Source organism: Pygoscelis adeliae, unplaced genomic scaffold (assembly GCF_000699105.1).
Source record: "Pygoscelis adeliae isolate BGI_AS28 unplaced genomic scaffold, ASM69910v1 Scaffold142, whole genome shotgun sequence".
NCBI classification, from domain to species: Eukaryota; Metazoa; Chordata; class Aves; order Sphenisciformes; family Spheniscidae; genus Pygoscelis; species Pygoscelis adeliae.
The window spans coordinates 1,444,809-1,469,971 of record NW_008824247.1 but is presented as its reverse complement, the minus strand read 5'-3'; the positions used below and the strand labels follow the sequence as shown (position 1 = coordinate 1,469,971).

At 38.6% G+C, this 25,163-nt stretch overlaps 2 protein-coding genes across 2 annotated transcripts in view; one reads left to right on the top strand and one right to left on the bottom strand.

Moving 5' to 3' along the window:
- The window catches only part of NPAT (nuclear protein, ataxia-telangiectasia locus), a 23,521-nt gene extending 22,244 nt beyond the window's left edge, over nucleotides 1-1,277 (bottom strand). Inside the window, exon 1 of the mRNA XM_009335281.1 lies at nucleotides 1,265-1,277. Within this exon, the coding sequence (XP_009333556.1) occupies nucleotides 1,265-1,277 (13 nt within the window). The remainder of the gene's footprint in view (nucleotides 1-1,264) is intronic.
- Nucleotides 1,278-1,591: 314 nt separating this feature from the next.
- ATM (ATM serine/threonine kinase) overlaps nucleotides 1,592-25,163 on the top strand; it is an 85,796-nt gene continuing 62,224 nt past the window's right edge. Inside the window, 17 exon segments of the mRNA XM_009335266.1 lie at nucleotides 1,592-1,689; nucleotides 1,775-1,887; nucleotides 3,125-3,270; nucleotides 3,678-3,842; nucleotides 12,743-12,908; nucleotides 13,200-13,438; nucleotides 14,264-14,427; nucleotides 14,809-14,978; nucleotides 16,469-16,840; nucleotides 17,398-17,592; nucleotides 17,927-18,022; nucleotides 19,048-19,273; nucleotides 21,200-21,331; nucleotides 22,099-22,224; nucleotides 22,345-22,434; nucleotides 23,452-23,623; nucleotides 24,811-25,010. Coding sequence (XP_009333541.1) covers nucleotides 1,618-1,689; nucleotides 1,775-1,887; nucleotides 3,125-3,270; nucleotides 3,678-3,842; nucleotides 12,743-12,908; nucleotides 13,200-13,438; nucleotides 14,264-14,427; nucleotides 14,809-14,978; nucleotides 16,469-16,840; nucleotides 17,398-17,592; nucleotides 17,927-18,022; nucleotides 19,048-19,273; nucleotides 21,200-21,331; nucleotides 22,099-22,224; nucleotides 22,345-22,434; nucleotides 23,452-23,623; nucleotides 24,811-25,010 — 2,844 coding nt within the window. The 5' untranslated portion in view covers nucleotides 1,592-1,617.

Sequence of the window (25,163 nt, the reverse complement as noted above, 5' to 3'; positions counted from 1 at the left end):
CGGCCTGCCGGCGGGGCTTCACGCGTGCCGTGGGGCGCCAGCGCGGGGGGCGGCCTCGTGGGGTGTTGGGAGAGCCAGAACTCGTCTGGTAGGAGCGGCTGGATGGCGCCCGTTAGTTGTAATTGTCCAGCACGCCTGTGTTGAGCACCTCTGTAGCTGCTTAGTAAGCACCTCTCCGTGGTGGTTTTTTTTTTGGGTGTGTTCCTTCCTTGCCCTATGTAATTTTTATAGGGGATGAACGTGGTGATAATATGATAGTTGGAGAACTATGTAACTAGTAAGTGAAATAGTAGATGGACTCAGTCTTAGGAATTTTTCACTGTTGTTGTTATGGCAGTTGAAATACCATTAAATACAAACGAGAGGACTGACTTTGCTACCCAGTCCCTGCAACATACAACCCTTGTTAACCCTTGTTGGCACAATTCTCAGTCAATCATTTTTCAGCCTGTCAGCATTATAGAAGCCATTAGTGTTTAAAAAGCTGCTTCTTCCTTTCTGTTTCTTCTTCAGCAAAAGCAGCAAGTTAGAGGAACAGCTCATCGTCTAAATGAGTTCAGTTGTACAGTACAGCCAGCCTTCGTGCTTACAGTGTTTTCCTTTTCATACACACCTGATCAGCCACCATATCTGATCATACTTAGTCCCAGCCTGATCTTGATTGAAGCCGAAGGAAATAAATATACTCTAAGACAGTAGACACTTAAAGTTTTACTTGTCTGAATGGATATTTTTATATTCTCACTTAAGTGCTTAAGATGCAGTGCTATGCATCATGAATACTCATCCTCAATTGCTTATTGCAGCCTCAGCAGCATATGATTGGAGTTACTTCCAACTTGTCTTATCTGTCTTTTTCAGACAGTTTCTCTTGGGGCTGCTTTGAAGGGGAAGCATGGAAGTTGTATATGATGTCATTGTTGTGATCTGTATCAGCATAACTTCATGTAAACCAGAAATGCGAGGTCTAGCTGATTCCAACCTCTGTTGAAGATGAGGCATAATTTTAAGTGGTTGCAGAAGCAAAAAGTTGTTTCCTCTTATGATTGATACTAGAGCATCCTTTGACACACTGAGTCCAGAAGGATTTGTCAATGATAGTGCATACCTATGAAAATGTAGGATGTGAGAGAGGAAGAGAGTTTTCAAGGTGCTGCCTTCTCCTGGCAGCATCAGGTTAAGACAGCTGCTGATAAACAGCTAGCTACTGAAAGTTAGTGCTGTTTGCCTGAATGTATTCAGCTCTGTGTCATTTTAGTCTTACAATTTCGCTCCATATTGTCTGACCAACTCTACTCTGTTACTCATAAAAAGGGAGGAAATCAGAGTCGTGTGAAGGGGGTCTCTGCTGTTATTCTTTACTACAGTTGTCCGTGGGAATAGATTACGTTCTTGACATGAGACACTGCTTCAGTCTTGTGACCAATAGGACTAACCCAGAGACAAATGACCTTTTCAGTGAAATAACACTGTGGTTGTGTTTGATACTGGATTTTCAATATATTGCATTCCCAATTTTTGGACTGGTTGACATGGCTCTGTGTTAAATAAAATAATTACTGTTTTATCCTTTTCTTCTATTTGCAGATACAAATGACTTGTCTGTTAAACTGAACCATGAGTCTTGCATTACATGATCTGCTCATTTGTTGTCGTCGCCTTGAAAATGAGAAAGCTGTGGAGCGAAGGGTAACAAGTTTTCTTCTGGTGCGTGTGCCTCAATTAGCAATGAAGCGAATCATTAATAATTGTTTTTCTTGAAATACATTTTCAGAAGGAAATTGAAAATTTCAAGCGACTTCTCCATGATTCTGAAACAGTTCTCCAGCTGGACCGGAATTCTGATTCTAAACACGGAAAGGAACTCAACTGGGATGCTGTATTTCGGTAGTTTTCTTTTTTTTCTTTGTGAATGGTCGCCATTTTTTTAGGTGGAACATCATTCTTCTGTTTATCGGGCCTATTTTAATGCTTATCTTTCTGCAGACTGATTAGACTTCTTGTCAGCTTGTAAATGAGAAATTACTTATATTAGGCTCTAAAGGAAGTAAATTTAAAATAGTCAAAAATGCAACACTTGTCACATACAGAAGACTTAACTGCTAGGAAACTGATCATTAATTGGGTGGTCGTTTTTCCTTGCAAAAATAATAGTTGCTTTCTTTTATTGAAAATTATCCTCTGCGTCTGATTTTCAACATACAGTTCATATGTATATTATAGATAGCTCATTAGAATTTTTTGTGTTACTGAGTTCTTCAAGACATAATAGAAGGATTGTGGCTTGTGAATTAAAGAAGCTGTGCTGAGGTTTGTAGAGGCCCATCTTTGATATAATCTGCTTTAGGTGTACTACAAGATGGGACTGAGCTTGAGTGTGGTAAGTTCTTAGAGCAGCTGGGACCAGTGTTAAATTTTATGTTAAAAGTGCATCTGAAATATTAGTTGTCATAGGCTGGTGTCTGGTCAGCTTTTCGTTATGTTTTTTAATTGGACAGCATTGGAATAGTTCTTGATCATGGCTGTAAAATATCGTAAGAAGTATTTGATAAATTTTATATGTTGCTTTTGAGATGGCCAGTAATATGTTAGAAATACATAGGAGGAATACAAAAATAGAGACTTTAAACTGAATACAAATAGTAGGCCAGAAAATCTCCAGTAATTGCCAGTGACAAAGCCAGTGAAAAATCTAATCTATTGTTAGATCTAAAATCTAATCTATATGTTAATTTTAAATGATGGAGAAATAAGACTTGAAGGTTTTCCCCAATAAAAACAACAAAGAGTACTTCTTATTATTTTGTTGTATAATGTTGCAGCATAAATAAAAAGACTTAGCATTGCCTTTTTTCCTAATTATAAATTGTATGTTTAGCATTATGCAAAGTTTAAAGGAAAGTGTGGTTCCTATTCAAGTTGCTTCTGGATTATCTTTAAAGTAGCTCCTTTTATAGACTATTTCCATCATGCTTAGACTATAATCTATTTCAGTTGGTTTTAGTCTTTAATAATTAGAATTGTGAGAAGAACAAGCACTGACATTCTAGGCTAAAACATTTACATATTTTACTTTTGTCATAAATGTGCAGATCCTTGATCAATATCTCTTTTATTTTTGAAGTCTCCTGCAGAAATATTTCCAGAAAGAAATGAAAAACCTCCAACTGACAAAACCAAATGCATCTGCTTCAACCCAAACTACCAGACAGAAAAAGATGCAAGAAGTTGGAAGTTTGATCAAATATTTCATCAGATGTGCTAATAAAAGTCAGTAATAGATATTCATATAGAATTACTGTTTTGTTTTGGTGCTTTGCTTTCAACTTTCAATTTTTACTCTGAAGTAGGTTACCAGGGTGGGGTTCATCTTGCTCGCTTTCAGGTGTTTACAATTTAAATATCTTAATGTGAATCAGTCCTTTGTGCTCCTCCTCTGTCCTTGTTGATGCTCACAGTGGTTTTTTCTTATTATTCAATGTGTATATAACTGATGTATTCTCTCATAAGTAATTTCTTAGAAACAGTTTGTTTAAGAAGGTGATTCCTAATAGAACTGTTTCTGAACTGTAGGGTGGGTTTTTTTTGTTTTTAAGTAAACATTTACAAACAATTAATTCCAGATTTATTTGGCACACTTTGGATTAATTACAGTCTCACATTATTTCTTCATATAGGAGGACCCAGACTGAAATGTCAGGAACTTCTGATTTATGTCATGGAAATTATAAGAGATCCAACAAGTTGTGCTGCTTATGGATCTGACTGTAGTAGTATACTCCTAAAAGATATCCTCTCAGTAAGGAAATATTGGTGTGAGATATCCCAGCAGCAGTGGTCAGGTAACATTTTTAAGCCCACTTACAAATGTCTTTTCCCATAATAGAAGCATATTTAGGTGCATTTTAATGTGTTTGATGGCCTGTTGTGTGAGGTACTACACAAACCATGGAGTAAAATAGTGTCAGCCTTGAAGACTTACAGTTGAAATAAACAAAGCAGCAAAGATTAGGAATTGATTTTTTTTCTTTCTACATACTGTTTGTCTATTGCTTACTGAAACTTATGTACTTATATACAATCAGGTTATGTATGGATCGTCTCCACAGGGCTTAACATGTATAACAAATCCATGCAATGTGTGTGCTGGAAATAGCCTGAGTAAAACTGGTGTTGGTGGGCAGTTGTTTACAAGTTATTAGGTATTGGCTGGTATAGTTTTGATATAGTTAATGTATTAATATTAAATGTTATTATCTGAGTTTTGTTGGCTCATAAAGGTCCTAAAACAGCATTGATTCATTGGTGTTATATGCATATACTGCATATAAAGAAAAAATAGAAAGCTTAAGATTTAAATAGACAAAAACAGATTAAGAAGTTGGGCAATGGCATAGCATGCAACCTGAACTGAATGGAAATGCAGACATAATTTTTCACTTTTCAGAGAATTGGATTTGACTCCAAGACAGTTAACTTATTTAGCAGGGAGAAGAATGGCTCTCAACCCATCTGTTTTCATTTGTTGATGTAATAGCACCGTAATTTGGGGAAAAAAAAAAGGTATTAGAAGTTTTACAGTCTAGTTTGTGGAATGTTGCATGTGCAATTCTGGAGAAAGCACAGAAATACTATCTTTATGTGTGTAGTATGGTGCTTGGAAGTCTAAGTTTGGATTTATGAAAAGCATTTTATGAGAAAATACTCTGCTCTGTAGCCTGAAGAGAGTTGCTTAACTACAGAATGAAAATAAACCTGCAAAGAACTCAGAAGAGGGGTCTGGTGATACTGGGAGTGAAAGGGGAGGCAAAAAAAACCTGCAGAAGACTGGCAAAGCAAAGTGACTGAAGTGTAACAGTTCAGAAAGGGAGATGTGATTGGAGAGCCTGAGGGTGAGATCTCAGGAGTTAAAGAAGTTGGTACCATATGGCCATGGAGATAGCACTGGAAGTTGAAGACTGAAGGGAAGCTGGAAGTGTATGGGGAAACCGCCTGAGACTGGGAGCCAGTAAGCAGGGGAGAACACAAAGGGCTGCCAGCCTGCAGGTTGGAGCAGAATGCGAAGGCAGGGACTGATCAGATAAGTCTGGAAGCTGGAGTTCAGAGCAATAATCAGGAAAGGCATCTGAAGAAGAACCAGGTACTTGGGTAGAACTGAGGGTAGGCAGGTAGGGAATGGGACAAGAAGCCAGGGATGCTGAAGAGAGATACTGAAGAGGGCAGAGAAGGAAAACTGAGACTGTCACTGGAAGGGTACATACAGGTTACATAAGGAGCCTATGGGAGTTGTGTGGTAGTTAGGTAGTTTAGGAATGTGGAAGTGAGCTGAGTCTCTTTGTGTATGGACTGAAGCTGCAAGTGTGACAGAAGAAATTGTGATGTTATATCGTAAGAGGCACAGTGGAATTTAATTCCTGAAGTGAGGCAGGACTGAAGACCATAAATCTAGAGGAAGTCAGACTTAAATCCATTAAATGAAACAAGTTGCTTTTATTAAAGGAGGGATATATGAGCTTTGTAAAGGTTATCGTAACCTTTTTTAGCAATTCCACCTTAATGCTTGTTTATAATTCTTGGAGTACAATGGAGAAGTCTGTTTTCTATTTATAAAATCAGTGATCTGGTGCAGGAGTTGAAAGTAAGAACATGGATTCCAGCTGTTGCCCCAAAGCAGTTAGATTTGGTAAGCAAATACCGTCTTCATGAGGTGCTCTTATCTGCTGGAAGTTCTGAGCTTCTGAAAGTTGATAGTCGTACTCTTAAAAATTATGAGGAGCTGTCATATTGGTATATACTGGCTGCATCATCAAAGGAGTCAGATGCAGTCAGTGGAAGCTGTATGTGGTAGAAGCTGAACTCAATCTTACTAAAGGAAACTGGAAGCCTTGTGAATTGGTATTGGGACCATGTGCCTCTTGCATCTTGGGCATGGACTTTTTAATGAATAGATATTTTAGGGACCTGTGAGGATGTCAGTGGGCATTTGGTAGTGCCACATGAATGAGGACACCTCTTTGCTCAACTGCCTGACTCTCAAAAGGAGGAGGAGGTCAGGGCTGCAACAGACATCACCTCAGTTGGTGCTGGTTGCAACTCAGTGCACTGGTGATGGCGTTGGACCAACAGAGATTTTCTCAGTCCTTGATCTTATCAGAGGACTGGAAAGTTGAGGAGTAGTTGCTCAAACCCATTCACTATTTGACAATCCTATCAGGCTTGTGTGAAAATCCAATGGGGATTGGAGATTAATCAGAGGTAATTGATATTTGAATGAGGTAACATCACCCTTGAACACTGCAGTACCAGGTATACTAGAACTATAGTAGGAACTCAAAGCAAAGAGTGCTACCCATTATATGACCATTGACACAGCTGATGCACTTTTTTCCATTTCCCTGACCCCTGAGTGTAAACCACAGTTTGTCTTTACCTGGAGAGGACTACAATATGCCTGGAACCTTCTGTCACAAGGATAGAAGCATAGTCCATCTGTCATGGACTTGTACAAAAGGTTTTGGAAGAGGGCAGTGCCCCGGAACACTTTGATGACATTGTAGTATGGGGAAACACTACCCATGAGGTGTATAACAAAAGCAAAGAGATAATTAGAATTTTACTAAATGCAAAGATTTGCACTCAAAAGAGATAAGGTGAAAAGACCTGTGCAAGAAATAGTTTTTTGGTGTCAAATAGCAAGATGGCTGCTGTTGCATTCCTACTGCGTGATTTACAGCATTGCAGCAATGGCACCACTGATCAATAAAAAGGAAACACAAGTTTTTCTTGGAATGGTGAAATTTTGGCAAAGGCACATCCCTGGATACAGTCTGCTCATGAATCCACTGTACCAAGTCACCAGGAAAATGGGCTCATTTGAGTGACAACCTGAGCAACAATAAGATCTGACTATAGGCTACTAATTATATCCTGTCAGAGGAAGAAATATTGGCCATCTATGAAGGAATCTGGGCAGCATTTGAAGTAGCGGCAATGGAATCAGAAATGCTGCTCGCTCCTCACTTGCTGGTACTTTGCTGTTTGCTGAAAGGAGAAATGGCTTTGACTTTTCATATAACAAGTGTGACCTGGAATAAATGGACTTGTAAGGGGAAACAGGGATACTTCGGCCTACTGGATGAGTTGATGGATTGGTCCAAACATTGACTTTTGCAGTGTCACCCAAGGTATTACCGCGTGCTCAAGAAGCCCTGGAATATGACAGGCTTTCAAAAAATTAGTAATATGCCCCATTCACTAATGATTCTTGCCTAATTGTTGGCCATTGGCAAAGATGGAAAGCTGTCATTTGGAATCCTGACCAACAGGTGATAGAAGTTGGTGAAAGTGAAGGACAACCAAGTCAATATGCAGAAGTCCAAGCCATAAGACTGGCCATTGATGCAGCATTACAGAGGAAACAGCGCAGATTTTCTCTGACTCTTGAATGGTGGCTAGAGCCCTCTGGGACTGGCTTACACAGTGGAAACAGGAATTGGCAGAGATGAGGGAGGCCTATTTGGATAGCTACCTTGTGGAAAAAGATCACGTGGGACTTGAAGAAAACCCTCAATGTATGGGTATGACACGTCATTCGCTACGTCCCAAAAGGAAGAGCCACCAAAGAACAAATCAACAACTATCAATCAGACCAAACTGCTCAAGTTGCTGCAATCAACAAAGTCCTGGACTGGGAATGTAGAGTGGACCTATTTGTAACTTGATGGACTCATGAAACATCTAAGATGATTCCACCTGTCTCTGAGCAAGAGACTGAGGAGTGATTTGTCTAAAGATGCCATTCTACAAGTAATAAAAGTATTTGAAATTTGTTCATTAGTGAAAAAAACTAAACCACAAAAGGTATTGAAATGTGAAAGCTGTCATTTAAACTGCCAGATTGGAGATATGTGGTAAGTAGAACTACATTGGACCTTTGTACAGGCCTAGTAGGGGGAATCAGTATGTCCTAGCTATTTTAAAGAAATGACTGTGAGCTAGCTAGAGGCTTGCCCAGTAGCTTATGCCACTGCTAAAAGCACTGTAGTAGGTCTTGAAAAAGAAATTTTGTGGAGATATGGTACACCAGAAATACTTGAGTCTGGTAATGGATCTCACTTCAAAATTATGAAATTATGGACAGATGAATATGAGATTGACTAGATATACCATATCTTCTGTTATCTCCAAGCCGTGAGTCTGGAGACTGTTGCAAAGGATGTAATTTGTGATGCAAGTAACCTCCCACTGTGTACTATTAAACGAGTGAGTGTTAGGGAGGTGTAGAGCAAGGGGTGGAACGTGTTATGGTCTACTGAGCTGGTATAACTTGAGTAATGAGGCAAATGTCAGAAAGCCCACAGTTTGACCTTTGGTACGCTGCTGTGCAGGTGTTAGGGGTGTAACTTTTTGTCAGATAAAGCACAGTTAGGCAGGTGTTGTGGGGAAAAAACAATGTAACTGGCAGAAATAGCAGAACCAAACTTATGTAAGAATGAGTGATCCGACAACACCAGCTGGTCTGATCTCATAGCTGAGCCTGCTTAAATGATCCAGTGACTTGCTACACCAATCAATGAACAACCGCCCAGAGCACTCCGCTGACCGGTAAACACAAAACAATTTGGAAGATGCTCTCTACCTCATAAAACTCATCTACCTCAGCTTGAAGGGTCAAAGGGGTGGTGGTGTGTCAGCACAGTTCTACCTTTAGACTGTGGAGGACCTCTACGGATGCCTGGGACCAAGCTCGCATAGCCAGAATCAACACGCTTAACACACTGCTCCTGACCACTGACAACTGCTGCTCTTGTCAGCAAGGAGAGGGGAAAGAGAGAGAACCATTTTTCTGCAACTTTGTAGTGTTCTGTTTGTAGTTTCTCAGAGGCAATAAATATGCACGTTACTGTGCAGTAATTAATGTGTGCATTTAGTCTGTCCTGACCTAAACCATGACAGTAGATTGAAAGGTTTCCATTTATTCAGCATGTCTGTTATCGAGTGAGGTAGCAGGCAGTTGTGGTGACACCCCCTTCACCACACATACTTGCAAGGCTGCATGTTCAGCTGTCCTGTGTCAGCTATGGGGGAGCAGCCTTGCTCCTTAAACCTCTGCCGGTCATGAATGTTCCAATGCAGAGACTCTATGTGGTGGTCAACAGTGACTTTTATTTCACAGCACTGGCAGTTCATAAGAATATTATACATAGAGTTGAGAAGCACTCTTCATCAGGTAGTCTGTACCTAGGCGGTCACCCGTAGCGGGAGAGGAGGAAAAGGATGTTCCGTTCCACTTGATGATATGCTGTTGTTTCTAAGGGTACACTAAGATCGTGGCATGCCAAGTCATCATCCAGGATGAGATAGACATATGAGTAAACTTTTGCATCAGCAGAAATTCCAGGTAGCTGATTACTGATGTGGGCGGTTTGCGTGATCTCCACAGGATGCAAGCCTAACCCGTTCCTTAATCTAGGAAGGTAGTTGCTTTGTTCAGAGCACATTCATAGCAAAAATGGATGAGATAGTCCATTAGTGCTCAAAGACCTCATCCAGTACCCCCTCAGGCACTCAAAGCAGCAGAAGATTCTCGATCCATCTTCCGGTAAACACCAGCCACCAAAACAAGGAGGAATTGATACTGCTAAGGAGGCCTCTTTCCACTCTTGCTACTTAACAAATTACACTGTGTCTTCCTTAATCTAAGTGTCCAGATGCTCTATTTGCTGTGTCACCCCCGGTACTGAAGTTAGCACGTCTCTTAGGGTTTTCAGAGCTTGATTTCACCTGTCTGCTGTAGGAATTAAGGCAGAACTGGATCTATCCCAGTATTACTGCCACCTACAGAAAACTGTGTTCTTGATACCCTGAGAACTGTGGGAAGGATGGCAATAAACAACAGAACCATGCATTGTCACATATATTCAAGGACCAATGGACTTGCTTTTCTTTCTTCTGCATATTCTTCTGAAGAGGAGGATGCCACATCAGCTTCTTTCCCCTACCTCTTCACCCCCGATCTGGTCCCCATGTTGTTGCAGGCACCCCAGAGAGGATGCTGCAACACCGCAGGGCTGAAGGAGGGAGGAGATGGAGGACAGCGTGAAAGCTGTGTTTGAGATGATCATGAGGTTTTATAAGCAGGACTTATAGCAGGTCTTGGCTCACTTAGATGAGGCTTGATAGAGGCTTGGGAACATGAAGTGCTGGGGGGGTGGCAGTAGTAGCAGTTCCAGCATGAAAATACACTAGACCGTGCTCTTAAGTAGTGACTAGTGTGCAGGCAGTTGGACTTGGAGAAAAAAGAGGAAGCTCAGTCAAGCAGGGAAAGGGTTTTCAACTCTTCCAACAACTTGTGTGGGGGCCTAGTCTACAAAGTCTCTATTCAGGTGTCTAAATGGAGCATGGAGGATAAGGCATGACAGCAGGGTTTAGAGACCATTATGACTCTTTGGGCCTTTTTTTCTCCACGGAGAAAAGAAGTGTTGTGCCTGCTCTTTTAGTTCAGCCAGGTCACCTAGAGTTTCTTGGTTTCCAGTAGACCCTGTTGGCCTTCAGGAGAAGTATCATATTGCTGGATGCTGTACTTTTCCTATGTTCAGACCCTGGTTTTAAAAAATCATATGCAATATTTCCCTTCTTCCCTGTTCATCTCTGTATATATTATAGCTGTATTGACTCTCTTAGGGAATTAGAGAATAATTCACATTGGAAGGAATCTCAGGAGATTTCTAGTCAAATCCTCTGCTTGATGCAGGCTCAGCTATGAGAAGGGATCAACTGGTGTGGTGGAATTGAGTTATTTTTTGAATGCTTTTTGTTCACATGCTTGTTCTGCTGCAGGTTTTGCTCCCATTCAGATTCTAGGCTTTGTGTAAAGCTGTGTGCTTTCCCTGCATGTGTGTTCTTTGAGGGGAGGTCAGCAGAGAGCATGGGGAGTAGATGTGAAAAGAGTTCAGCCAGTAAGCGCTCTGCAGTTGTGAGCAGGAGTGGTTTTCCAACCTGAGGAGGTCCCAGTATAAGAATCCCCTGCAGGGACAGGGAGTATTGGTTGTGGGCTGTTGTGACCCTGGGCTGCAGTGCACTTGCAGTTTTGAGGGCCCACTGTTCTGAGGGTGTTGGAAGGTCACTGATGCACATTCCACTTCCACCCTTTATGCAGAAGGGACGCAGTTAAACCAGGCTTGGGCACTGTTGTCACTGGGTTAAAGCTTTGTGACCCAGTAATACAGGGGTATGAACTGTTTCTGATTCCCATGATTCAGAGAGTCACCTGAGTTCTGCAAATGACCCTATGCCTGCTTGGAAAGAAGGTGTGGTATCTATTGAATCTGAGGCCAGAGTTACGAAAGACTTGGTGAAGGTGGCATTATGAGTACTGCTGGAGTCCAAGATATCCATAAATCTACCAAAGCCTGCACAAGTGAAGCAGTAGCATTGCAATTTTTTTATTTATAGTTGTCCCAAGCTGGCTTTTCCACAATACAGGAATCCAGAGCTCAAGGCCCTGGGTGATGCCATCAATGTCACCCATGCAGTGTATTCAAGAGAAGAGATTCTGAGAGGGTGCCTCAGAGGCCTTGATCCTGACTGTCTGTGGAGGCTTACCCACCCCAAACTGATGAGCTACTGACCAGTAGAGTTGAGGGTTGTCAGGCTTTTCTAGGACATAGTCACTCTACAGAGCAAAAGTACAGTAACTGGTTATTCTGCATCCCAAGGACTATATGATACAGCTGTTCTGAGCTCATGTCTGGTTGACTGTGAACAAAGTAGTCATAGTGTCTGGGATTCGCAAAAGATCATTCTACCTATATTTTTCCTTAGAGAAAAGGAGGGCTGAGTGCTGGATGTCCATTCATTCAAAATGTTGTTCCAGAATAGCTGCTGAGGTCATAGGACTGAATCAGTATTTCTTCCCACTGTGGTTCTTTGCAGTGGATATTGTCCGTTGGTGGACTGCAGGACAGTACCATGTCACTTGTAGGTGCCATAAATGAAAAAGCAGCAAGGCTTTTGTATGTGTTGTGTTAAACTGATGGTGATGGTTGGATCAGTAATGTACTGCTGTGATTTGTATGAGGCTGATGAAAGGACAGTGTGATGATTCCTAAATGGGCCTTGAGATAAGAAAGCAAAAATCTGAGAAAGGGGCCTTTCCTTCAGAAAACTTGTAAATGAGTGCAAAGCATGGATGTGTTGGTTTGCGGGCTGGAGTGAACTAGCTGAACTGCATGTAATGGAAATACGGGCAGCCTCAGTACCAACTGTTCTGATCTGTTTACCTGTTCCTGCTGCACCAAATTCTTTGTTAATGTATGTGTGGCTGTAAATTGTTTCTGAGTACTCTCATTGTGTATTCTGCAACAAGTGGAGCTCACTGTGCTGAGCAATCAATGCAGAGTAGAAGTTGAGTGTGGAAGCAGTTGTGAAAGCTGATCGTGTGGCTAAAGCTACTTCGCTCAGTGTAACACAAAGCAGATTGTATTCCAGCTCAGAATGAATATAACTTTACTTCCAGTGTAGATAAGACCACATGTTTTATTTTTTTTCCCCAGTTAACTTTTGTGCATAATGACATGCAGCTGAGTTCAGAATGGTGGTTTCTGTATATTTAATGCAATATTTTGCTTCAAGCATTTTTTATGTAATCCTCTATAATATATATGCTTTTATATATATATTTGTATATTTACAACATATATACACATTATCTAATGTATACTTCTTTTTAATACATTCGCAGAGTTGCTGATCCTGTATGGCCAATTATACCTCAGACCTTCTGGGAAGATTAATAGAGTCTTGGTGGCTAGGATAATTCACACACTTATGAGGGGGTACTGCTTCCAAACTGATGGGTTGAGTTCTGATATGTTTATCTTCTTTTCGAAAGCAATGCAGTGTGCGAGGTATGTGGCAAGTGCTCCTTTTGTATGCTAATACCTACTTTTAGAGAATAACTCATTTTAAATATTTGGGATTAGACTTGAGTAATCGCAGGTAGTACTTCTTTAGACATACTTTGTTCTGTCTTTGAACACCAATTTAATAAATTCTTTAAAATATGAATAACTTCTGCATTTGTTAGGCAAGTAATATTCTGAATATAGTTACTTCCTAGTATTTACATTTAAACAATTCCTGTAAAAAGAAATAAGATTATTTCTTCTGGAAGTTTGAGTGTTTGGTTTATGTTGCAGGCAGGAGAAGAATACTGCAGGCCTGGATCATATTGTTGGAGCAATTAATACCTTCTGCACTAAGTTTGCTGTCAACTGTCGCATACGGATTTGTAAAGTAGGGGAAGAAATTTTGCCTACTGTGCTTTATATATGGACTCAGTATAGACCAAAGGATTCCCTGAAGGAATCAATAATTGAGTTATTTCGTCTCCAAGTTCATATTCATCATCCAAAGGGTGCAAAAACTCAGGGAAAAGGTACAATAAGAAGCTCCCTGTTTTTTTTCTATCACTGTATGCGATTGGTCGAATTATTGTGCCAACTTTCTGAATTTTGATACTGAGTCTTGGAAACATTAATGGGAGCTATAATTACTTGTCAGTAGTTTTATGCTATAGGTTAATATTGAGTGAAAGTGAAAATACATTTTCAAATTGTATGCACTAAGAGAATATTAATTGTATTAAGTCCTGTAAAGGCTGATTGTTTTGTTTTTTTTTTTTATAAAAAGGTGATTTTAATTACTAAATCAAAACACAAAGTCTTTGGGGAAGGGAAATAATAGTTTAGATTGAGTTTAGATTGTGACATGTATTCATATCTTACCAGGTTTATTTAAGCCCAGAAAGTACTACTATGGTCTAAGTCTGACTTAATGTATAAAACTGGTCAGAGAACATCATTCAGTAATTGTGTTTGTCTGTCATGCCCTGTTTCAGTTATAGCGTCATTTTTTTAAAGTTTTTTTTTATTTCGTCTGCAAATGGCAAACAGTTTATAATTAGTCCAAATTTATCCATTGTATTTCATGGTAGTCTTTCCAGTTAGATAAAGAATTGTTTATTAGAAACTTCGTTCCTACCCTCATTACTTGTATACGCTGGTTAAATTCCCTCTTAACTTTTTTCACTTTTTTTTACTTTATTCATTCTCCATTATAAGACTTGTTTTACAGGCCTGCATTTGTTAAGCTTTGTATGCTTTATTCTGATTTTGGCTGTATTTTGTGTTGTTTAGGTAGGTTTGCATATTGTATCAAGTCGGTGGTACATGTTATCTTTTAATTGTTTTTGCATGTACAGGTGCATATGACTCAACAAAATGGCAAAGTATCTTGCATAACCTGTATGATCTGCTGGTGAATGAAATAAATCTCATTGGTAGTAGAGGAAAGTATTCTTCAGCCTCACGTAATATTGCTGTAAAGGAAAATTTGATTGAGTTAATGGCTGATATTTGTCATCAGGTAACATTTTTATTTTAATATAAAGTTGACTATGTATTTACTGTGCTGTATGTTTTGCTTTTTTAAAGTAATACGGCTTTAGCATTTCCTCAAAATCATTTACTGAAGTATTAGTACTTTTTGTCTGTGTTCTGTTGTGTTTAGTTGTTAATTTTTGTGCAGTTTAGAAGTATGTGGACTCCTAAATTATACTAGGTTTCACTAATGTTGCTTATTAGACTATAAGCAGAGGTTCTGTTATAGTAAATAATAAATAATTCTGGTTGCCTCTTAAGAGGCTTTATATGCAGCAAAAAATGGACCAGTTTAATTTGGCATTTCAGTTTTCCTGTAAATACTACTTTTTTTATTTGCATACTTTTTAATTTCTCTTTATAAAAGGTTTTTACAGAGGATACCAAAGTTCTGGAAATCACCCAGTCATATGCCATTTCACAAAGAGAGTCCAGTGATGAAGTAGTACCAAGCAAGTGCAGGAGGATTGAACTAGGCTGGGAGGTAATTCGAGACAACCTGCAAAGATCCCAGAAGGATTTTGATGTCATACCTTGGTAATAACATCTTTACATGAAACAAATATCACTACAGACATCTTTCTACATTTAAGTGTTCTCCTGAATATGTTGTGCTTTCAAATTAGGTGTCTGCACATGCTGTAATTATAGATCTCAGCACTAAGCTTAAATTCTCACAGTGTTTGGAAAGTAGTGAGTAGTGTTCTTGGCACTCTTGCTTTAAAAACTTTGTATCTTTGGTTTCCTAAGAAATAACAAATGAGGTCTGGTAAACTGTGTGGTAGTGTGTAAGGTATTACTGCCTCTGTTTTTTTTTCACCCGTCTTTTGTGCTAGATATTACCAGTCTTTTTGTAAGTGTTGTGTGTGTGATCCAGCTTACAGGTATTAGGAAATTAACGTGAGATTTACTGCTGTCTTAAGCTGGCTGTGTCATAGGTCAGCAACCATTAACAGTTTGGCTATTTTGGACTAGTTCATACAGTTTGCCATAATACCTGTCCTGAAAACTGTTGAAGTGCAAGGCCTGGTGTCTTAGCTTGGACCTTGATTGAGGCGTATTTTGTTTGACATGAGCGACTTCTGAACTGGAGGTATAGCTACACATCTTCTTCCACTGACTGCCGCAGCAGGACTCTGCAGCAGAGAGCGTAGCAGGGAGTCAAGTCGCTGTTAAAAGACCACAGCTAGACTTTTCCAGAACTTACCAGTTGTAGTCCTAAGCCCAAGAATGTTTACTTTTTAGCTAAAATAGATTACACTGGATGGTTTTTGCTGTTACTGTTCCTCTCTGTCTTTCTGTCTTTTCTTGGAAACTGCTGTGCAAGATACCAGAACAGTGTAGCTGCTTGTGAATTGGGTCCTGAGCTGGGAAGGCAGGTTTGGGTGTGTGTATGTGTGTGTGTTTATTGCTTGCAGTGTTGAGGTAAAGTGGCTATTTAGGATCCAGTTGAGAAGTTAGCATGCCATTCTGTGTGGAGGTGGCAATCTCCAAGAAATACTGTGGGTACTGTAATTTACTAATTTGAGTAGGGTTGCAACCATTGCTATGAGCAAAACCCTTCCAACTTACCATCCCCAGCTTAACATTTTGTTCATTTGATAAATTTTATTTTTCTTATCTGCAGAGATGTTGTAGTGTTTCCTGTTTATGTAATTTCACCCTTGAGGTAACTCCCTGAGTTAGAGTGTATAACAGGCTAGTCCAGAAGAAGGAGAAAAATATTTTTTTTTGCCTGAAACTTTCTTCCCTTGTGGTCAGAAATCAGTGAACTCAGCTTGTAAGGAATTAGAAATCAGTGAAGTCAGCTTGTAAGAAATTATTAGTGATAGTGTGGCTAGATGAGCACACTTTACAAGTAAAACCAGTAGAAATACTGAATCTTTAACCTTTGATAGTAAACAAATCAGCTCAGTACTGGAAAGTATAAATGTGAAATGACAATCGGAGAACACTTTGTTCATTTACTTTTGAAGACACAAATTTATGTATGTTTGAAATTAATTGCTTCAATTTGTGTTTTCAAGGTTACAGATTACAGCTCAATTAATATCAAAGTATCCCATGAGTCTTCCTAACAGTGAGCTACCTCCCTTACTCAATATACTTCACCAGTTACTGCCTCAGCAGCGCCGAGGAGAAAGGACCCCATACGTGCTGAAGTGTCTTACAGAGGTAGCTTTGTGTCAAAACCAGAAAACTGATTTGAAAAGCACCCACAAGTTGGAGCTCCAGAGAACCTGGGCAAAGATTTGGTCTCTTACCATTCGTAGCATAAGTTTCCAGCAAATTGAAGTGGAGAGCTTTGGGCTACTTGGAGCTATGATTCAAGGAAACCTTGTTGTAACAGATAAAGAACTCTGGAAGATATTTTCAGGACCTGCATGCAAGCCTTCAAGGTAGAATGGGAATATTTTGTGTTTGATTCACATTGCTCTTTACTGTGCAACCAAAACCACTGTATTATTCAAAATAATATTATTGTTGTTGTGGCTGTATTTCTAGTTAAGAACTGCCCATGTTTGTGTTTTAAGCATTTGAAACAGGCATAAATACATACATAAGTCTGAAGGCAGAGGCAGAAGAGGAGCAGCAGGCATCTTCAAATTCAAAATGGACTAAAAATGTAAAATGGACTAAAAATCTAAAATCTGACTAAAAGAGATGTTGATTTTTTGAAGTTAAAAAGTATGTTTTCTTCTAAATATATTTTTATTCTGAAATGAGTATTCTGAAACAGTCTTTAAAATAGTCAGGAAATGTCTGTAATAGCCAAAATGTGGCTTTTGAAAATGCAAAGACTCTAATAAAGGAGTTTTCCAATATGCGTGCTTATTAACTTGCTTATGTACTTGATGCTCCCTCAGCACGCAGAAATACTGACTTTGCTTTAGAGGGCTGATAACAAATACCATGTTGTTTCTCACAAATGCCCTGTGTTCCATTTTTGTTACAGTTCTGCTGTATGTTGTTTATCATTAGTGATGTCTGCCTATTCAGTGCCAGAAAATTTGGACGTAAGAGTGGAACAGAGTAATTGTGAAAGAAATGTGGATTCTGTGTTAAAGGAGGCAATAATGAAATGGATACTGTCCTGCTATTTGGAGGAAGAAATGGAAGAATGTGCAGAGTTGCCTGCTGTGCTCTGCAGGTAAAGTCTTTGTGGCATAATTTTATATGTAAGCTCACCCTATAACACAGAAAATTGCACAGGGAAAAGTGGGTTTGCAGAATTGTATTATGTTAATGCTTTGGTAGAGTTTATAGGGCTTTTAAGCTTATTGTAGAATGTCATTCTGGGGACATGATTTAGTTATCTGTCCATAGCATAGCAGATACATGAACTATGTGTTAGAAATCTTAAGTGAAAACTTAAGCTTCTTTGAAGATACCCTCTTAATCTGGTTAATGTTTGGGTGCACTTCAGGAATCTCAAGACTTTGTTTGATTGCAAGAAAATACAAACCAATTTTCTTCTTTTACAGTGATTTTCCTCATCTTACATTACAAAAAATTCTTGTGAGCCTTACAATGAAGAACTGTAGAGCTGCCATGATTTTTTTCCAAAATGATGCTAAATGGTATGTTTTTAAATCAGTCATTATAGATACTTAAGCTTCTTATATTTGTCATTTTAGCAAGCAGAGATAATGAAATGCGTAATTCCTGAAGCTCTTTCACATCTTTCTGTACAGCATCTTCATCTTTCAGACGCAATAAAAATAATAGTACTTTTGCAATTTGTTAAGATGCTTTAAGCAGATGTTAAAATAGTCTCTTGCTGACAGAGTCAAAGCTTCAGGTACTGAACAAAATACCTCATAAAGAATATGTGTATCATCTCTCTTCAGCAATACAGCTAAATATTTGGCTCTTTATCCATAAGTACATTAGGTATTTTTAACTCATTACAATTATATTTTTTTAATAATTTGTGACTTTTTACAAATATGTAGTCATACTTTTTAACATTACCTTCCATTCTAAAGGAAGCATATATCTTAAGAGTTTTCTTGAAGATAGATGCTAAGTAGAAAGTTGGCTAGATGCTTACTGGCCATATGTCCTCATGCCACTCCACCTATATTTGTGGCCTCAGCCACATGTTACTTGAGTCTGTCGGAGTCACTCTATGAATGCTATTGCATCTTTCACTGATGCATATGTTCAAGCTCTTGGACTATATCCAGTTTCCTCTTAATGAAACTAAAACGTGTATAACCTGTTCTGATGGAAGATAAGACTTCCCTACTTAAGGAAATGCTAGTTTCAGGGGTTTTGTGAATTCCTGCTCCAATTGTGTAAAGTAGGTTCAGGTCAGCCATCTTAACACAAAACAGATGCTGCTATATGAACTACAGTAGAACATACGATGTGTGTGCAGGCTTCACTTGTACTTGCAGTTTCTTCAGACAGAGCTAAAATGATAGTATCCATTCCACAGTGAAAGTCACCTCAGAAATTAAAAGATCAACCAGAGTTTGGAACCACAAAAGGATAAAATATTTTATTTTGCTTTTGTTTATTTCTTACATCTAACGAATAGTTTTAAAGACTTGTAAGTCGTATACTGGCTGCTAAGTAAAAATGATGTCTCTTCTTCAAGTGTGCAACACTTGCAAGGGAAAGAAGAAAACAGTTTTTCTGATGTTGAAGAGCTGTATCTGCAGACAACATTTGATGAAATGGATATTTTCACTAACTTTGCAGTAAATGTTGCAGATGAAAATGTGACTGGTTCAAGACTTGCCATCGACCAAAATCTTAGGGAAACACTACAGTACTGTCTTTTAGCAATGTCAGAAAAGCTTTTAAGCAGCTGTGCTCCTAAGGTAAGTTAGAAATTACTGTTATGTCCTTACAATTGTGCTCCCAAACACTATATTTTCAAGGCAAAGTATATAGATTTTCATTCCTTTTGCTGCTAAAAATGAATCGCAAGCATTTAAAAACCTATATCCAATAATACAAAATAGAGAAGTCTGTATTTCTTTACATCATTGGCAAAATATCCATAGTTTTCATCAGTATGTGGGAATACATAAAAGCTGTATAGAAGTGGAAGCGTGTGCAAAGTTGCCACATAAACCACTGTTACCCTGCTTTTTGTGATGTTGGTTTCAACTTTTGTGCCCCTGTAACACTTCAAGCTCTTGCCAGTTTTCAGCCAAGATAGCCTGAGGCATAGAGGTCTCAAATAGTTAGGTTTTGTAAAAAGAGGCAGCTGTGTAAAGGAGTAACTGTAAAGAAAGCTGCAAATATGGGCTATGTTAACAAGAGCACAGCCAGTGCTCAAGGGAACTGATTATACCCCTCTACTCAGTGCCTTTAGACGGCATCTGAAATACTGCATCCAGCTTTGGGCCTCCCAGTACAGGACAGACATTTAGTGCATTCAGTGGAGGCCACTGAGATGGTGGGAGCTCCAGCACTTGACCTGTGAGGAGAGACAGAGGAGAGTGAGCTTGTTCAGCCTGGAGCGGAGACAGCTTTGGGGGGACCTAACAGGCTTTGGGGGAGCCTGTCAGTGCCTGTAAGATTGTCTAGAAGATAAGCACCAGGCTCTTCACAGTGGCGTATTGCAGGAAGATGAGAGACAGCAGGCAGAGTCAAGAGAACTTCACGGAGAGTTTTATCTATGTGAGGATAGTCAGGCAGTGGCACAGGTTGCCCTGCCTGAGAGGTCGTGCAGTCTTCATCCTTGGAGGTTATCAAGCCCTGACTGGATCAACCTGTTCTGACCTCAGAGCTGACCTTGCTGTGAGCAGGAGTTTGGACCAGAGACCTGCTGAGGTCCATTCCAGCCTGAATTATCCTGTGATCCTATTTGTATCTTCCACTTGTTGAAACACCACAGAATCTCTCCTTTGGAGAAAAATCTTGACTTGTAGAAGAAAAGCCACTACATAATGGTAAAAAGTTCGTGAAAACAGAAGCAGCAGGCTTTTTAAACTTCCAGTTCCTTTGACAGGCTATCTTTGGTTTTAATATAGTGGTGTGCCTTCCTTGCAATTCACTGCTAAGGTCCTGTAATATTTGGTGAGCCAAAAGAGGCAGTACCCAAGTTTGAAACAAGGTATGGGCAACTAGGAGCTATAAAACTTATCCATGGTTTTGCATGTGTAACAATGGCATGTATACATAAGTTTTCCCATCTTTTTTAATAAATACTTGCTTTTCAAGAATGTGATAGCAATCCTTTTTGGTCTCCCTTCCTGAGGAAGTAAGACAAATAGTTATTTGTCTGCTCTTTCTCCTCCTTTGATCCAGGGATTTCTAGAATACTCCTGCAGTAAGCTTGAATGCATTTAAAACCATCTAGCCATTTGTTTGTTGAGACAGTAGCTACTAAGAAGCAACTTACAAATTTACTAAGATCAGAAGAGGCAGCAGTAGGAATGTGATATGGTTCCTGACTAGCTCATACTGTCTCTTGTCCTGGCGGGAGGTAAAATAGATCAACAGAGCACGTGGGAAGAGCTATGATGGAATCTAAAGGAGAGGGAGAATTTAAAGTATTGTGAAGGAAGGAAGCATAAGGGCCATGGGACATACGAAGAATATTATAACATGGAGAGCCAAAAGGACATGTTAGGGAGCTGAGGCAACTGCAATGCAAAACACTAGGATGCCAATCTTTGTTAATTTTGATGAAATCTGTATATAAAAGTGTTTAAAATAGACTCTAAAGAATTCTGTATTTTGGTGAAAAAGTTTAATGATAAACCACTAGTATCTATACTGTGTATTTGATTTAGTCTAAGGTTGTTGCTGCAGAACACCTTGTCCGATGTGTCAGTCTCTTGATTGGTGTTCTTGGTTGCTATTGCTACACTGGTATATTTAAAGAAGAGGATGCCTTTAAATCAGAGTTGTTCCAGAATGCTAAGGTAAGCAGCAATGTGTTTGGGAGCTATTAAAAATGACATAAACCATTAAATATAAAATAATGTTTAAAATTCTAGTCATATTGACACCTTTTCAGAGCATGAATATTTCCACTGGTTTCTGCTTAAAAAAGGGCAGTTGAGAGAGGTTTAAGTATATGACTGCTGCTGAAAGAGAGGAGTCACTGAAATTCTGTCAGTACACCAATGCATCAGTTTTGCAGTGGAGAGTATTCTAAATATTGATACATTTCTGAGTCACCCCTTTTAAAAATACAAAATAATCATGGACGTGGACAAAGGACTACTTAGAGGATAACAAGTCCTTTCATTTATAGGTCTTTTATGCAGGAATTTGTTAAGATCATTTGATGGTTTAAGCCAGTATGAAGACAGCTACTACTATTATTATTGTTGTTGTTGTTATTACTTCTACTACTACTGTCTGAGGTGGTTTCTTGCTAAAATATGAAAACCCCAAAGTTACACATTATGGAGAGATGCTGTATTTTTCTTTTGTGATGAAAATACCAATGTTTCAGGCAGGTCTGGGCCATCTTTTTGTCACTTCTGGAGCAGAATGAGTGAAACAAAAATCAAAGAAAAAAAAAAGTCCAAACTGACGGATGCCCACTATAAATATCAAAGCTGTATGAATGAGAATGTATGAATGAGAATCATGTCCTTTTGTCTCTGTGTGTGTGCTGTATATGTGCCGATGTATAAAGGAATTTAACTGAGGTATTTTAACTGTGTTATATTTTTACTAGTCGCTCATTCATTATGCCGGAGAAAGCATTTCTCAGTCTAAAAACAAACTAAATGAAGATACCCAGATCAGCTCACTGAGGACTTTGATAATGCAGTGTACAAAATGTTTATGCAATTGTACCAAGGTAAAGTTTATAAAGGAATTTATATTTCTTTCTTCATTAATGAGATCACAAAGTTGAATATCATACATATGTAGCTGAAAAAAATGAATTAACCTGTCTGTACATCTTGCTTTCTTACAGAACAGTGCTATTAAGATGCTGTCTAATATATTCCTGCGTTTGTTAACATCAAAATTTATGAATGATCTCTTAGATATTTGCAAAAATCTGGTAAGTACGTTCTGTCTGTTCCTAAATGCAGTGCTCTTCTATGAGAGGATTGTTTTTACAAGCAAACCTGGAGGCAAACCAAATGAGATACAGATAACTGAAAAAATAAATCAAAATACGTTAAGAGAATTCCTAACTGGAAACACTTCTGTTCAGCATTTGAACACATGCGTAGGGGAAAAATTAGAGCAGATAGATAACATTTGATCAAGGTTAGCACACCTGTTCACATTAAAAAACAAATTATGTTATTTCTGGGAATTTTTCAATACTGCATTAGAGAGAAAGTATATACAGATTTTATGCCACAGCAAGAATTTCTATAACACATGACGTTTAATGCACTTGTAAAGTTTTAAAACCTTCTTTTTATTTTGTAGTTTGATGGACTTATGTGCCTTAAAACACTTTAAATGTGTTTATTATATAGATATTAAATCTTCTGACTGTAAATAGCTCTCCTTTCTCACTGAGAAAAGTAATAGGATGGCACATCACTGTGTTTAGCACAACTCTTAAAACTTCTCTTTTTGGCACATTGTCCTGTAGTCAGGTCTAGGTAGGCAAAATCCTTTGCTTTTTCAGGTGAGGAGAAGCTGAGAGTCTTACCTTCTGTTAACTTGTCATCTGATAGGGAAAGTAGTAATTAGTGTGCCCTCAAAAAGGTCATATGCCTTCCTTTCATTTCTCTGTAATTATGAAGTATAGTGACAAGTTTGTAAGTCTTGCAGAGAGAATTGTTTTTCAAATACTAAGTGTCCTTGGCACCATCTAAAACACAGAGACTAGTATCTTTCTTAGGAAGCTTGTGTCCTAAAGAGAATAGTTCAAATCAAACAATTCATGTATGTAGAAGACAGGTTTATCACAAAGGATGAAATTCATCAATTCAGTGTCGCCCTTGTCTTCACCCGTTCTAGTTCACTGGGAAACTGTAGTGTCTTTACTTGTGTTATGCCTGTGGTGTTTCTCCTGTCCTTAAAACCCAACTTTAAAAGGATGTGGTGTTTTTGTCAGATGACGTTTACTGGAAAGCCAAGTGAACTAGGAGAAGTAGATCTAACGGGGAATGATCCTGAGGAGAGTATAATGGAAGTAGATAACCAGGTATCTGATGATCTATTTGATGATCATTCAGTGACTGACATCAGTGATACAAATGAATCTGCTGAGATGCAAAATGTAACAGGTAAGTCTTCTCTGTGTCCAAAACTATTTGCAAAAGCTTGTTTTTACAGATTGCTCGTTGCTTGAATGACAGTGAGATACAAAATTGTGCTGCTTTATTAATAGTTGAAGCAGGCAATGGTTGAACCAGGTACTTTATAAACAATAATAATTCTTTTGTACCTCATTAGTGTTTTAAAGATGTTAATGAAGTGTTCTAGCTCATTTGGAAAGGAGAATTTTATTTTTTATTTTATAAATAGTAAAACGCAAGCAGAGAAGCTAGCTAACTTGTTCAAAGTCAGGCAGAAATTTTGGCAAAGAAGATATTAGAAAGTGTGTCTGTAGGATACCTGTCTCTGTGCTTCATTTTCTTAAAAGTAGTCCTATTTAACTTTTCTCCTTTTCCTGATCAGTAATTCTTGACAAGGTCAGCTTGCTTATATCTCTGGACCTGCAGAGAGACAGGAGCATGAATCTGTCTGTTTATTCCTGTTAGGAGCTACAAGTACTGATGCTCTCTTTTGGTTTAAATTCTTTCTTAAAATGGTGTGTATCTTAGTTTTTAATCAGGACTATGTCTTCTGTTTATTATTGAATGAGAAGGAAATCAGGGTGTTAAATTAATGCCACAAATGGCAGCTGGTCTGTTTTCCCCATCATGTTGAATAAGTGTCTTTAGAAATATCTTCTCCAACCATCCAATAAATAATTCTAATAAATAAAGTTTGCGATTGCAGAAAGTTACAAGAGTTCTAAATGTGACAGGAAAATGGCATTTATAACTATTTCGTTTAGGTTATAATTGAAATTTCAATGAGGATATTAACATAGTAGTAATAATTGTCATAATTTCAATTTTGCCGAAGCTTTGAATCTGTAGTTTGAAATACATCCTAAGTTTTAGTTAACAACACAAGAACACAGCTGCAGATGGTTCTGCTGAGTTCATTGTAACCTTGATGGAGAAATCAGCCATATGTATGGGCACATAATTAAAAGCTGCTGTTTTAGAGAAGGCCTTTGTAGAAGTGGGAAACACGCTCAAGAAGCTGTTACTGATGCAGTAACTGCTCAGTAACAAATAAACTTAAAGGTTGCTAGTACTCTATTCTGAGAACTTAAATTAGTTTTGTAAAGACCTAAAATGTTACCAATTTTTTTATTGTCCTTATAGAAGCATTTCTTACATGAAAATCTTGTTTTCAGGTGCTTTGAGCCCATTAGCTGAAGAACAGTTGACAAAGCAGGATTTACTTCTCCTTGAAATTCTGAGGTTCTTATGTATTTGTGTAACTACAGTCCAAATTCAGACAGTGAGCTTCCGAGCCTCTGATATACGGAGGAAGCTGTTAATGCTTACTGATGGCAGTGTCTTTGACAGTGCTAAGCCATTGCATCTGCACATGGTGAGTGTGAGCTTGTTTTACAGCAGACCCACCTCTATATTTGTACTGTTTTTAAATTTGTATATTCTTGTCAATTTTATATTCTTGTCTTCCTCCTGTCATCGGTCCCCTGAGAAGACATTAAAATAGCTACTTTTAGTGTTTTAAAGTGTG